Here is a 13,001-nt window from a genome sequence, read left to right as displayed (position 1 = left end):
GATGATTTGAGGGGAGTAAATGTGAGGATGTAAAAATTCTGCCCAGCACACAGTAGATGCTCAAGGAAAGGTCCCTAATTGCCTATCACCTCTCTCCCACCATCTCCAGCCCTTGTCAGGCACCCAACAGGTGCCACCATAGACACCATAGGTGTCATGTGAATGGAGATCCCAGATTCTAGGCAGATGAAATAAAGTGAATGGGTCACTCCTTTCTCTAGCTGGGGGGGGGGGGGGGGGGGTTTCAGGGTTCTGTTCCCTTTTGAAACTTCTTAAATCTGTACAGACAGTGGTTCTCAATCCCGGCTCATACATTAGAATCCAATGGGGGACGTTTAAAAAAATAAAAATTACCAGTGCTGAGACTCTTGAGCAGACAAATTGAATCTCACTTGATTCAACCAGTTCAGATCAATTGAATTGAATCTGTCACTGGTGAATGGGGCCTGTGCATTGGTGTGCTTTCAAAACTCCCCAGGTGATTCTAATGTGTGGGCAAGGGAGAGAATCACTGCCACAACCCTTCTTGGCTTTTTTCCCTCATGGTCAATTGTGGGAGACGTGAAGAAAGAGTGAGTGGACGAAGGCTCCCCTTTCCTGTGGCCTATGTACCATACCATCCCCAGTGATCTTGCCAAATGTTGTTGGGTCCCTCCCCTGCTCACAGTCCTCTGTGGGCTTCCAGGTGCTTCCTGCTTTAATGCAGAATTCTTCCACATGCTCATGACCTGGTCCTGTGTACCTTCAAATCCTACTGCTTCCTCCGTCCATCACCAGGCACCAGACTCCTTCATGAGCATCTCCACTGTCCTGTGTCTTTTCTTGTGCCCTCTGCCTGGGTACTCCTGTCCACGCCCCTCACCTGCCCGTCATTTCGTCCCCTTTCCCATCCTCTGCTCTCTGCTCCCATGTTTTTAGAACAGCTCTTAGGCTGGTGGTTCCCAGACTATTGCTGCACTTTATAATCACCAGGAGATTTTAACACTCACATTCCCCATGATAGAGTCATAGCCCAAGTCAATTCAATCCAAAATTCTGGGGTGGGGACCAGTTCAGAAAGTGTGTGAAGATCTCTACACTTCCAAAGTGTGACGGGGTGTGAGAACTAGTGTCTGCTACATTCCAGTAGTTACTTCTCTCCTGTGCCAGTCTCCCCAGCTGGTCCACGGTCTTCTCCCTTTGTATTCATCTCTTGCGGCTGCTGTAACAAAATATCACAGGCTGAGTGGCTGATGAACAATTGAATGTATTTCACACCGTTCTGGAAGATGGTAAGTCCAAGATAAAAGGTTCCAGTTCATTTGTTTTCTGGCGAGGGCTCTTATCCTGACTTGCAGACACTGCCTCTTGCTGTGTCCTCCAGTGGCCTGTCCTCGCTGTGTGTGCGTGAGGGAGACACTCTCTGGTGTCTTTTATAAGGATTCTAATCCCAGGGAATCAGGATCCCTAACTTAAAACCTCATTTATCCTTAATTACTTCCTTCAGGCCCTATTGCCAAGTACAGTCACCTGGAGGGTGGTAGGGCTTCAACTTATCAACTTTGGAGGGACATAAACATTTAGTTCCTAACACCCTCCAAGAGCAGAGGCCCTGCTCACTGCAGTGTGCCCCATCCCAGTGTTCCTCCTGATCACACGCCCTCAGTGGGTGTTGATGGAACGCATAAGGCCTAGAGGGCCTCATGCTCCCTCTGAGCAGAGCTAGAGGCTTGTTCTGAAACGCCTGAGAGAGTTGGTACGTGGCCAAGAGAAAGGTTGGCATGAAGCCAAAGAGTGCCCTATGGGATAGCTCCCCTGTGGGTGGGGATGCCAGGCATCTCCGATGGGAAACTCAGTCTCTACTTTGGCTGGAAGTGCACACAGGCCTTTAGGGTAGAGAAGTCCATTGGGGTAGCTGCCATTTTGAAATGGCTTAGAATCCCTAGGGAAGAGGAAGGGGGTCTTGGGGTGGTGGTCCCTGGGAATCAGATTCACAGCACACTGCCTGCCTGCAGCATCTCTTTGATGCTGGGGTGGGAGGGCATCCATTTGAAGATTACAACCCAGGCAGGAGTAGGGTCTCTTTCCTGGAGCTAGGAGGCTCTTCTGAAGCAGCTACTGAGAAGCTTTTCTTCCAAATGTCTTAAAATGCTTATTAGTGAGCTGTCCCCAAGGAAGCAGGTTAAAGTCATTATCTGCAGTTTTAAATGACAAGCCAGGGCATTAATGGCTGACTCATTCCCACGGCACAGCCAGGTGGCATTAACCATAGAGGACAGGCCAGAACTGCCAAGTAGGGAGCTCCTAAACACCAGGACTCGGAGGGCCACAGAAAGGCCCGGTGCAGGGAGCGGGGAAACCTGGACCAGTATCTGGCCACCAACTCCCAGCATGCTTAGGCAAGTCACTCCACTCGCCCTCTGGAACACTCAGGAACTCCATGTTCCCATCTATAAAGTGGAAAGAGTGCTTTCACTCTCAGTCTCCCTTCCCCTCTGAAGAACTCAGCTGTAAGGAGCCCTCCTGTGGAGGGAAGAAGAAAGACCCTGAAGGACTGAGGGACACCCTGAGGAAGCCCACCTCTCTGGCTGGGGTTTACATTCTGGTTGGTTGCAGAGCTTCTGAGGTGGGCACTAGAAGGACCCAGGTCACTGTGTCAGGAAATACCTATCTTTAGGGATGGTGGAGAAGCCTCTAGAGACAAGGTAGGCAGCTCTCTGGGATGACTGGCTTCAGCCCAAAGACCTCCTCCAACTTAGGTAGGTCCTCTGGGAGCCACACGGATTCTAAGGGACCAGGACTCTGGTCAAAAGGCCTGGGCTTGAACACATTACCTTTCAACCCAACACACCTGCTAATATCTGACTTTGGCCAGTCTTCATCTATGCAATGGAAACAAAATGGCAGCAACCTCCCTTCCCTGTGGGGATGAAATGAGCTTGTCAGTGGAGAGCACTTAGCCCGAGCACAGACACACACGGTGAGCTGCTGCGTATATTTTTATGTTGCCTGCTGTCTGCCTCCTCTGCTCCGTGCTGTGCCTCTGGGTCTTTCCCTTCCCATTAACCTTTGGGTGGCTCCAGTCCTTTCTCTAACAGAAACACTGAGCAGCTGATAAACTTGGTCCTAGGAATGTCAACACTCAAAAGCCACCCTCCTGGGGAAATCTGTGGCCCCAAACCCAGAAAAAGAGGCCCAGATGGTGCCTGCATGTAGGAAGCACAGTTGAATAGGCCTACCCATGACAATGTACCATTGCAATTTCCTTTGTTTTGATTAATTAAGGGCACAGACTTTGTGAAGGTTCATGTGAACCTGTGGATTTGTGTCCAGTAGAAAGAACACACCAAAGTTGACTGTACCTGGTAGGATATTCATGTCCATTGACAATATGTAGAGCTTATCAAAGGGCAGGTTCCTTGATTTTTTTTTTTTTTTTAAGGTACTCAGGATTGAACCCAGGTCCTCCAGGGCCTCCAGCATGCTAAGTGTTCACTCTACCACTGAGCCACACCCCAAGCCAAGATTGTCCATTTCAAACATACCCCCAGATGCTACTGATGCTGATGCTGTGAGGATCCCTGAGTAGCAAGGGTCTGGCCCAACCTTGGCTCTAGAATCCTTGTGTCAATCCTGACAGAGGCTGAAATGAGATCACAGGGGAGGGCAATGCCTGACCAAGACAGCAATCTCCTAACAGTGGGAGTTCAGAGGGCAGGATTGGAGATTGCCTGTCCTTTCTCAGGCCATATCAAACTGGCTCTGGCCACTTCACTTAGGAAAAGCCCCAGTCATAATACCAAGACTTGCAAGGGTCTGGGAAGACCAAAGGAAAGGATTTTTCCACTGTTTTTTGGTCCTTTGTGGAAAGTTGAGGTATTTAGTGTGGGATGGGAACTTGGGCTAATGGTTACCCTCTCAGATGGCAATTCTCTCTGAAGCAGAGGTCTTCAGACATCAGTGTGCATCCCCATTCCTCACTCAGTCAAGCAGTAATAGACATTGTGTAGCTACCATGTATCAGCATTGCTCAAGCGTTGGAGACACAGCAGAGACCAAGACAGACAAAGATTAAACAGACACTAAGCGACGGAAAAATAAGCATGGAGTCCTTTAGGTAGTAAGCACTACAGGTGAAGACAAAGGTGAGCGGTTAATGGAGACAGGGGTGCTGGGATGGAGTGGAGGGGCTGCAGTGGGGTGGCCGTGGGTCTTGATTTGAGCAAAACTTGAAGAAAATAAGGGAGTTGGCCATGGGGCTGTGGGGAAAGGAAATCAACTGCAAAGCCCCCGAGGCGTAGTTGTACCTGGGTGTCGGGAATGACTCTGAGCTGGTGTATCTTCCATGCAGGGAAAGAGACCAGAGAAGTAAAGTAATAGGGGGCAGATGACAGCGATCCTGGAAAACCATTGTGATGCTTCAGCACCAAAGGTGATGGAGAGTCATTCGGGACTTGTAGCCAATGATCTAGAACAATCCTCTGCAAGCTTTGTGAAGGTGCACAGGGACTCTTTCAGGTGCAGAGGTGTGGGCCTACTCCCAGAATCTGTCTTCTGAGGGCTCAGGTAGCCTGGGAATCTGCCCCCAGATGATTGATCCTCATATAAATGGTCCACAGAGGCAGAACGACCCCTTGCACAACTTCAGGGGGGTTCTGTTCTCATAAATGGTGCCCGTTTTGAGATGGCATTGTGAATGACTATCCCCCCGCCCCCCCGCAGTTGAACATGGAGGTAGACTCATGAGCCCACCCTGGGAAGCTACTAAATTAAGGTGCTTTCCATCTACGGAAGTAATTAGGTGTGCAGCTGCCTCTGCTGCTATGAATTTGGACACACACATGCACCTGCCCTCATTAGTTGTCCTGGGAGGCTGAAAGCAGAGGGTTCGTAGACTCCATAACTATGAAGATGGGATAAGTGGAGAACTGTCATCTCTTATTCCCTGTGGGTCTAAACCTCCCATCAGCCTCCTGGCCTATGTAGCACATGGCTCTGCATGGGCACGAGAGGGGCGAGGTTCTTGACTGGATGCTGCAGTCTATGCCCATCAAGGGCAGGTGTGGGTGGCCTGAGAGGAGGCTGTCAGGTGTGTGAAGTGGGCACACAGCTGATGCACCTACCTACCATATGTGCTGGTTAACTGGAAGGAGGTGCCGGCATTAGGCATAGGCGGTGTTAGCACCCATTTATAAATGAGTTTAGGAAGGGCTCGGAGAGCCCTGTTCACAGAACCACCACAGAAGAACATGTCAGCTGGAGAAAGTGATCGGTCACTTATCCTATTCCAGTCGGCCTCTCGGAGGCTGGACTTGCAGCAGCAAAGCCATCGAGTCTAACCAAGCTCTGCTCCTTCCTGGTCCCTTGCTAATCCTCTCAGCCTGGCTCCTCATCTATACTGTAGGCATCGAGAAGGGCATTGCTGAAAGTACATGAGAAAAACACAAGTGTCTGCCTAGGCAGTAGACACTAGGTACCCCGCCAGGGCCCCCCCTTTCTCAGGGATGGGTCCTTTCTCAGGGATGGGTGCAGGCTGCCAGGCCTTAAGACCCCAGTCAGAGCAGTCTGGCTACTCGTGGGCCACGGGGTTTTCTGCCCAACAGCCCAGAGCCCGGCTCTTCTCCCAGGCTGGCCTTCCCGGTGTTGGCAACTCTCCAGAGCTCCGCTGGGGCTGTCTGGGGCGGCTGCAACTCGCCCTGCAAGAACTGCACCCCACTCCCCTAGCTGGCTTTCTGAGAAGGGACAGGCACATTTCGGGTTAGAGTAGTTTCAAATCAGGTTCCAGCGTCCCATATGGTATTTGGGGAAACACAATCAACACCTTTGGCCCCACAGCTCACTGTCCACACGAACGGCAGCATTCTGCCACCTTTGTCGACCTCAGTGCATTTTTCCAGGAAACTTGCCAGGGAAATAAAAGTGGTAGATAACTTTATTGTTGATTCCTGGAGCTTTCTGAAGAGTCATTTAAAGGAACATCAAGTTGTTTAACTCTCAATACACCAAGAGAATGTTCATACCTCAAGACTCTTTCAGCTCTTTCCCTCAAAATCCCCTCTCGCTGTGTCCACTGATCCTAAGCCACGTCATGAGGTTTACCAATACCAACCCAGGCTTCCTCTCTGCATGAATGACCTACCTAAAACCAGACCCTGTGCCCAACTTGGACACCCTGGGAAAAAAACATGCCACTGGAACTTGACCTGATGGCAGGGAGACGGGGAGAGCAGGACTAGTCCTGTCAGACAGACAACTTGACCTGGTGATCTTTGTGAGCCAGGATTGGACAGGAACAGCACGTAGGAGTCCTTTCTTTTGATCTTTGGGGTAGGGAAGGGCTAATCCACAGGGGACAGTTGGAAATGAAAGCAGGGCCCTCAGAACCTGAGAAACAGTGACCAATGAGTAGCAGAGAGGGCCCTTTGGGATGTCCTAGTGCAGCCACTTCATTTTACAGATAGGAAACAAGGCCTGAGGCAAAGGGATTTGTCCAAAACACAAAGCTAGCTGGGACTGTTACAGGAACTAAATGAATTACTATCTGCAACACATGAGACGCTGTCTGGTACCTGTCTAGCCTAAAATTCAAGGCAAACTCAAGTTGGTCTCAGATTTAAAACACAAAACATGGTGGGCACAGTGTCACGCCTATAATCCTAGCAGCCCAGAGGCTGAGGCAGGAGGATCACAAGTTCGAGGCCTAGCCTCAGCAACTTAGCAAGACTCCTTGTCACTTAGTGAGACCCTGTCTCAAAATTTAAAAAATGAAAAGGGCTGGGGATGTGGATCAGTGGTAAAGTTACCCCTGGGTTCAACCCCCAGTACCAAAAACTAAACCAAACCACCACCAACGAAAAGACAAAAAACAAAACACCCTGACAGGCCTTGGGCCCAGAACACTGTTTCTGTAACCAGAGTGTGCACCAGAAGACCTGAGGGCTGTTCCAGTGGGGCGCTAACCCATCAACACCCACCCCTGCGTTTTTTGACCATAGGGCTGGTGTGGGACTGAGGATTTGTATTTCTTTCATCTTTTAAATTAACTTTTGTACTGGGAATTGAACCCAGGGGTGCTGAGCTACATCTCCCACCCCACCTGCCTTTTAATCCCCCCACCTGCCTTTTTTATGAGATGGTCTCCTCCATTGTCTCTCACTTGTGATCCTCCTGCCTCAGCCTCCCTAGTCTAGCTGGGATTACAGGCACGCACTAGCAAGCCTGGTTTGAGGATTTCTATTTTCAAACAGCTCCTGGTGGGCTTCTGCTGCCTGCCCAGAGACCCTTCTTTGAGAAACATGGATCCGGAGGAATGAATTACTAAGGGTGAAATGTTTGGCACCAGTAACTGGGGATGGTGGCGGTCTCTAACCTTCCTCAGGCAAGGCGTCAACTCTGCTTGGTTGACTGTGCCTTTGCCCCCCCGCCCCCCCGGGCTATTCAGACGATCTCCATCTAGCTTCCTTTCCCTCTTTGCAGGTGGGCTGGTGACACCTGGCTTCCTGGGGGTCTCTGTGAGGAGAATGAATCAAACACCAACCGGAGGAAGATGAAACCGACACATCCTTTATTGCAGGACTGAAGCTAAGGGCTCACTCACGCTGTGAGCTTGGATTGGGAGCTTCTTGGACTGCCCAAGCTTTCCCAGGAGGCAAGGGCATGCTGTCCAAGCGGAGTAGAAGGCAACTTCCAGAAGCAGCCTCTCAAAGGGCCAGAGGTGAGGACCTGGAGCAGGCAGCTTAGCATGCAGGGATGAACCAGAGAGGCGGATTCAGATGGCCAAGCACACCTTACCCTCACCTCCTGGTGCATGGGGTCACTCCCTTTGAAAGGGGGTGTCATACACTCTGGAAAGATCCAAGAGGCTCTGGGTCTCCCCAGGGTGATGGAGGAGGCTGAGCACAGACTTAGATCCCTGGAGGAGGCAGGGGGAGAACCAAGAAAGCCTTTGCCTTCCAATTCAAGGACATGCCCAGGTCACCCTTAGGGCCTTGTTTCTCAAACTATAACATACTTCTAGGAATCAGCTGGGGATCCCGTTAAAATGCAGATTCCGATGCAGGAAGCCTGGGTGCACAAGACTCTGGGTTGCTAACAGGCTCCCAGGTGATGCTGCTGTGGCTGGCCTCAGATCACGCCTCAGGGTGCAAGGCTCTGGCCAAACCAGAAAAGAGGCCTCCTCTTTCACCAGGAGAAACCCTGCTCAGAGCACGGGTGGGCGGGGCCGGCCCAGCCCAGACTGCACGTTGCCCCCACCTGCCCAGGGTCCACAGCTGAACTCAGCAGCCCTGCCTGGACATCCTGCCTTGCCCTCCTCATCCTGGAAACCCTCTTCCAGAGTGGACAGGAAGGCCATGAGATAGGAGCAGAATGGAAGGTCTCTCTTGGGACACTAAACATTCAGTGACAGGCCACAAGTTCAGCTCCTTGCCAAGAGACAAGAGACCTGGGAGCAGGGAGGCAACTGGGGGCCTTCTGAGGCAGGCTACTGCTCTGAGAGGCAGCAGGGGCTCTGAGCAGCCTGACGGTGGGTGTGGTAAAGCTCTGCCCACGGCCTGGGGCCTCCGGGGCATCCACAGACCCAGATCAAGGTGCAGAGCAGGTGGGCTCGGGGGAAGCCCCTGAGTTGGCTTGCTCCTCCCGTGAGAAAGTGAGATGTAGCCTCAGGGGGATCAAAGCACAGGCTTTACCAGAAGGCAAGAGCCCCAGCTGTTCCTGGTGGGGGGCGGGGGGGCAGCCCTTTCTATATGCCTGGGACTATCCCAGTTTTAGCACTGAAAGCCCCATCTCCTAGGAAACCCCGTAGTCCCAGACAAGCCAGGATGGCTGGCCACCGAATTGCCTGGCAAACCCTAGGCTGCAGGTTGAAGACCTCAGCATGGCTAGGTCTTCAGAGTGGTGGCTTTGGATCCAATGACCACAGTGTCCTTCTGCTCCCAGGGGACATTACAAGGTAGCCAGGCTGTTGCCAAACGGAGGCCATGATGAGGGTGGTCACCTAATTACCTCGGACCAGAGCCACAGACATAGATGGCATTGCTGTCCCTGGGCCACCTCTCCTGCAGCTCAGGGGATGAGGACCAGATACACCTGGACAGTCATTCCCCGGAAGGTATGGATGCGCAGAACTTCCTACCCACTCACTTCTTCATCCCAAGGCGGGTCAGAGCTGTCCTGACTTGCTCCCCAGGGTCCCAGCCTTAGGGTTCATGGGCATCTTCATGACCACTCTTGCCCTGCCACAGGGCCACGGCGTTCTCAGACTCCTGTTCGGGCTCCTGCCAGGCAAGGGAGCCAGGTGGTGGAGGACGGGGCATGGTGAAAGCTTCATCCAGTTCAGTCCTCAGGAAGCAGCAGATGGACGGTTGTCTTCTACTCCTCTCAGGGAAGCAACTGGCTCTCAGCACAAGAAACAAGGCCTCAAGCCCGTGGAGGCCCAGAAAATGCTCAGCTACGCTCATCTGCAGGCTCAGAGGGTGCCTGATGATTTGAAGTTAAAACCTCCAAGGAGTCTAAAGGAGGCCAAAGTCCTTTGCCACCATCCCTCCTCCCAAGCACCGAGGCTCAGAGAGGGTGGGGGATCTGCCCAAGTTTGCACAGCCCCTGTGTGCCTACTCTCCTGGCTCCAGCCCCCACCCTGCCGCCTCCTCCTCATGGTTCTGGGGCCCTCTACTGCTCTAAACTAACCATCCTGAACTGGCTGCACCCCCTCCCGCCACACTCTGTTTGCCCACCCACCCCAGCCCCCCAGCTTAGCCTCCCTTGGGCCCATGGGCTTCTCTCCTCTTAGGGTGCCAGGCCAGTGGCCTCTGTCCCTTGCTGGGGTGGTAACGAGGAGGGTGGCCTAAGGTGGAGGGGCCCGTGCACCCTCTGGAGACATGAGCATGTCAAACTTGATGAGCGGCGGGGCGATCACGCGCACCTCGGCATTCAGAGGGTTGAAGCGGAGGTTTGATGCTGCGCAGGGCCGGCATGGCGGCCAGCTTCTCCACAGGCACATCTGCTGGTGAGAGAGGGACAGGTCAGAGGGCGTAGGAGCAAGCGGCAAGGGAGAGGACGGTGCAAAATCAAGACCTGGAGCACGCGGTGGTGAGGTGGCTCTCCCTGGCCCACTGCCCATGGGGCTCAGCGCCTGGTGCCAGCCCTGTGGGCAAAGCCATGGAGAGAAGCCTCCTTCCAAATAAGGACTGGGTTTCTCAAAAAGGTGAAACCCAGGAGGCTATGTAAACCAGTCCACCTGCCTTTTAGGTAGAACTGAAAGAGTTAAAGACAAGGGCTTTGAGAGCTGTTTCATGAATGTTCACAGCAGCTCTATTCACAACCGCCAAATGGAGAAACAAAATGTGGTGCACGTGCTTGCCACGGAATATTACTCAGCCATAAAAACGAATGAAATTCTGATACAGGTTTCAATATGGATGAAACTTGAAACGTCATGCTAATGAAAGAAGACAGGCACAGAAGGACGCATACTCTATGACCCCACTGAGAAGGAATCTACAATAATCCAATTCATCAACTCAGAAAGTGGAGTCAAGGTGACCAGTGGGCAGGAGAAGGAGCGATGGGGAGTGGTCAGTTTTCTGTTGAGGTAATGGGGACAGTGGTAGTAACTGCATTTCACTGTGAATGAAAGTAATGCCACTGAGCAGCAGGCTTAAAAATGGTTAAAATGGCAAATTCTGTGCTTTTTTTTTTAGTGTCCCAATTTTAAAAATTAACACTGTTGCTATGCCAAGTCCAACTGTACACTTTAAATGTGTGAAATGTATGGCATATGAATTCTATCTTGCCAGGCACATGTCAGCAATCCCAGTCACTGGGAGACTGAGGCAGGAGAATCTCAAGTTCAAGACCAGTCTCAGCATCTTAGCAAGATCATCAGCACTTAGCAAGACCCTGTCTTAAAATAAATAATAAAAAGGGCTGAGGATGTAGCTCAGTGGTAAAGCACCCTAGTACCAAAAAAAGCGGGGACAGGCTGGGGTTGTGGCTCAGTGGTACAGTGCTTGCCTGGCATGCATGAGGCACCAGGTTCAATCCTCAGCACTGCATATAAATAAGTGAATAAAATAAATGTCCTATCAACATCTAAAAAGAAAGCAAATTATATCTCAACATCTCCAAGAATATTATATGTATGAAGTTAAGAAAACTTTTACAAGAAAAGGAGGCTGCAGTGAAAAACAATTTTAGTTCTTTTTAGTTATGCATAACATTAGGATTATTTTGACATGATTACAAAAGCATAGAATGTAATTTGCTCTATGCATGTGGAAATTCTTATTAACCATGGGAACACCATTCTGTATCACGTGATCTGGTCCATTATGCCCCGGAGGAGTGCCAAGAAGTAGCCAGGTCCACCGTGGCTTCACCTAGGGAGGTCGGTTAAAATCTGACTTTACCGGGACTCTTGTCACTGGACACTGTCCCCTCCTATTTCACCGTCCTGTAAAGCTTCCTGGGAAGTTCCTGGCTGTTAATGTGGATTGTCTTCCAGAGGTGAAATGTTCTCTGGAATCAAACTGATCTCCTGTTACTGCTCTAGTGGAAATCAAGCTTCAATTGTCAGCCACTCAATTAATGTAAAGACACTAGGACATTTCTCAACACTCATCCAAAATGCCACTTGGTAACAATATAATGATCTAATTAATTCCAGGTCCAACAGACTGATTTCTAGATGAAGAGGCAGTGCAGCATAGGACAGACTTGGAAATTAATAACCAAACTAAAGCCCCAACCCTTACTCCTTCCCTGATCCTAGTTTTCTAATCTAAAAGATGGTATTTGGTGCTTGTCATGGTGAGATGGGGTAGGCAACCCTCAGCCTGAGGTCTGCGCTGCGGGTGTCCTCCTTGGAACATCACGCTGGGGGACACACAAAGTCCGTCTTTTAATTTGAATTTTGATCCCTCAGACAGCGTGGTGTGTGATTTCTCCACTGTATAATTACTGTTGTTTTCCTCCTCCCCTTCTCTCAATTAACAGGAAGTCTGTGGGAATACATTTCAAGAGCATGTAAATATCCTGCTGCTACCAACATTTAGCCTCCGTTGCCCTGGATTTAGCATCCACTGCTGATTCTTGCCAATCTGATCTCTATGGTGTTTGTGAAATTACAATTTTTCCATCACTAGCAGTGCCTTGACTTTCTCTTGTAAGCCAGTCTTCCCTCCTCTATTTATTATCAATATGGAATCCTATGTATTCTAGTGATATGTAATTTAATTAGTATTTATTTGGTGCTCAAATTGTCCCAGATTTGTCCATTGGGAACCCCTTCAACCTGGTCTTATGTAATTTTTTTTTCCCTTCTGTGCTAGGCATTGAACCCAGGGCCCTGCACATGCCACACATATGGTCTGCCACTGAGCTACATCTCAGCCCTTCCTGTGTCTTTTGACATGCTTCCAGCGTGTGGGGACATATTTTCTTTTTGGGGGGGTATACTGGGGATTTAACCCAGGGACAATTTGTCACTGAGCTACATCCCCAACACATATTATGTTTAATTTTGAGACAGGATCTCACTAAGTTGCTTAGGGCCTCAGTAAATTGCTGAGGTTGGCCTTGAACTCATGATCCTTCTGCCTCAGTCCCCAGAGCCACTAAGATTATAGGCGTGCACCTACTTCCTTATTTTCTAGTAAGTCTTGAGCCTTTCCTGCCACAGCCCCAGAGTTAGCCATTTCTCCAAGAAGTCCTGGTCCCTTCCTGGAGGGACGGGTATTCATGCCTGATACTAACGGTGCTGCATGTTGTACAACCCAGCCCCAAGACCCCATGCATACAGACTCTGTCACCTTTGGCCACTGTTTGACGTACCATGCTGTGTACCCCCCCCCCCCCCCCACGATTCCTCTCTGCTTTACCCGCACGGGACTTAGGTGGCCCCATCTGTGTGTGAGATGTATGTCCAGGAGCAGAATTGATTGCACCATCAAAGGATGTGTGTGCACTATGCCTAACTGCTCTCTAGAATGCCACCAGGTCTCCAGGGAGCCCCAGTTCACCCTGCC

General features: G+C 50.7%; 1 protein-coding gene across 1 annotated transcript in view; it reads right to left on the bottom strand.

Moving 5' to 3' along the window:
* Positions 1-7,523: 7,523 nt before the first annotated feature.
* LRRC20 (leucine rich repeat containing 20) overlaps positions 7,524-13,001 on the bottom strand; it is a 75,047-nt gene continuing 69,569 nt past the window's right edge. The window contains 2 exon segments of the mRNA XM_079135827.1: positions 7,524-9,928; positions 9,930-9,976. Coding sequence (XP_078991953.1) covers positions 9,821-9,928; positions 9,930-9,976 — 155 coding nt within the window. The 3' untranslated portion in view covers positions 7,524-9,820.

Source organism: Sciurus vulgaris, assembly GCF_902686455.1.
Source record: "Sciurus vulgaris genome assembly, chromosome: 4".
Classification (NCBI taxonomy): Eukaryota; Metazoa; Chordata; class Mammalia; order Rodentia; family Sciuridae; genus Sciurus; species Sciurus vulgaris.
This window is presented reverse-complemented; position numbering and strand designations above follow the sequence as displayed.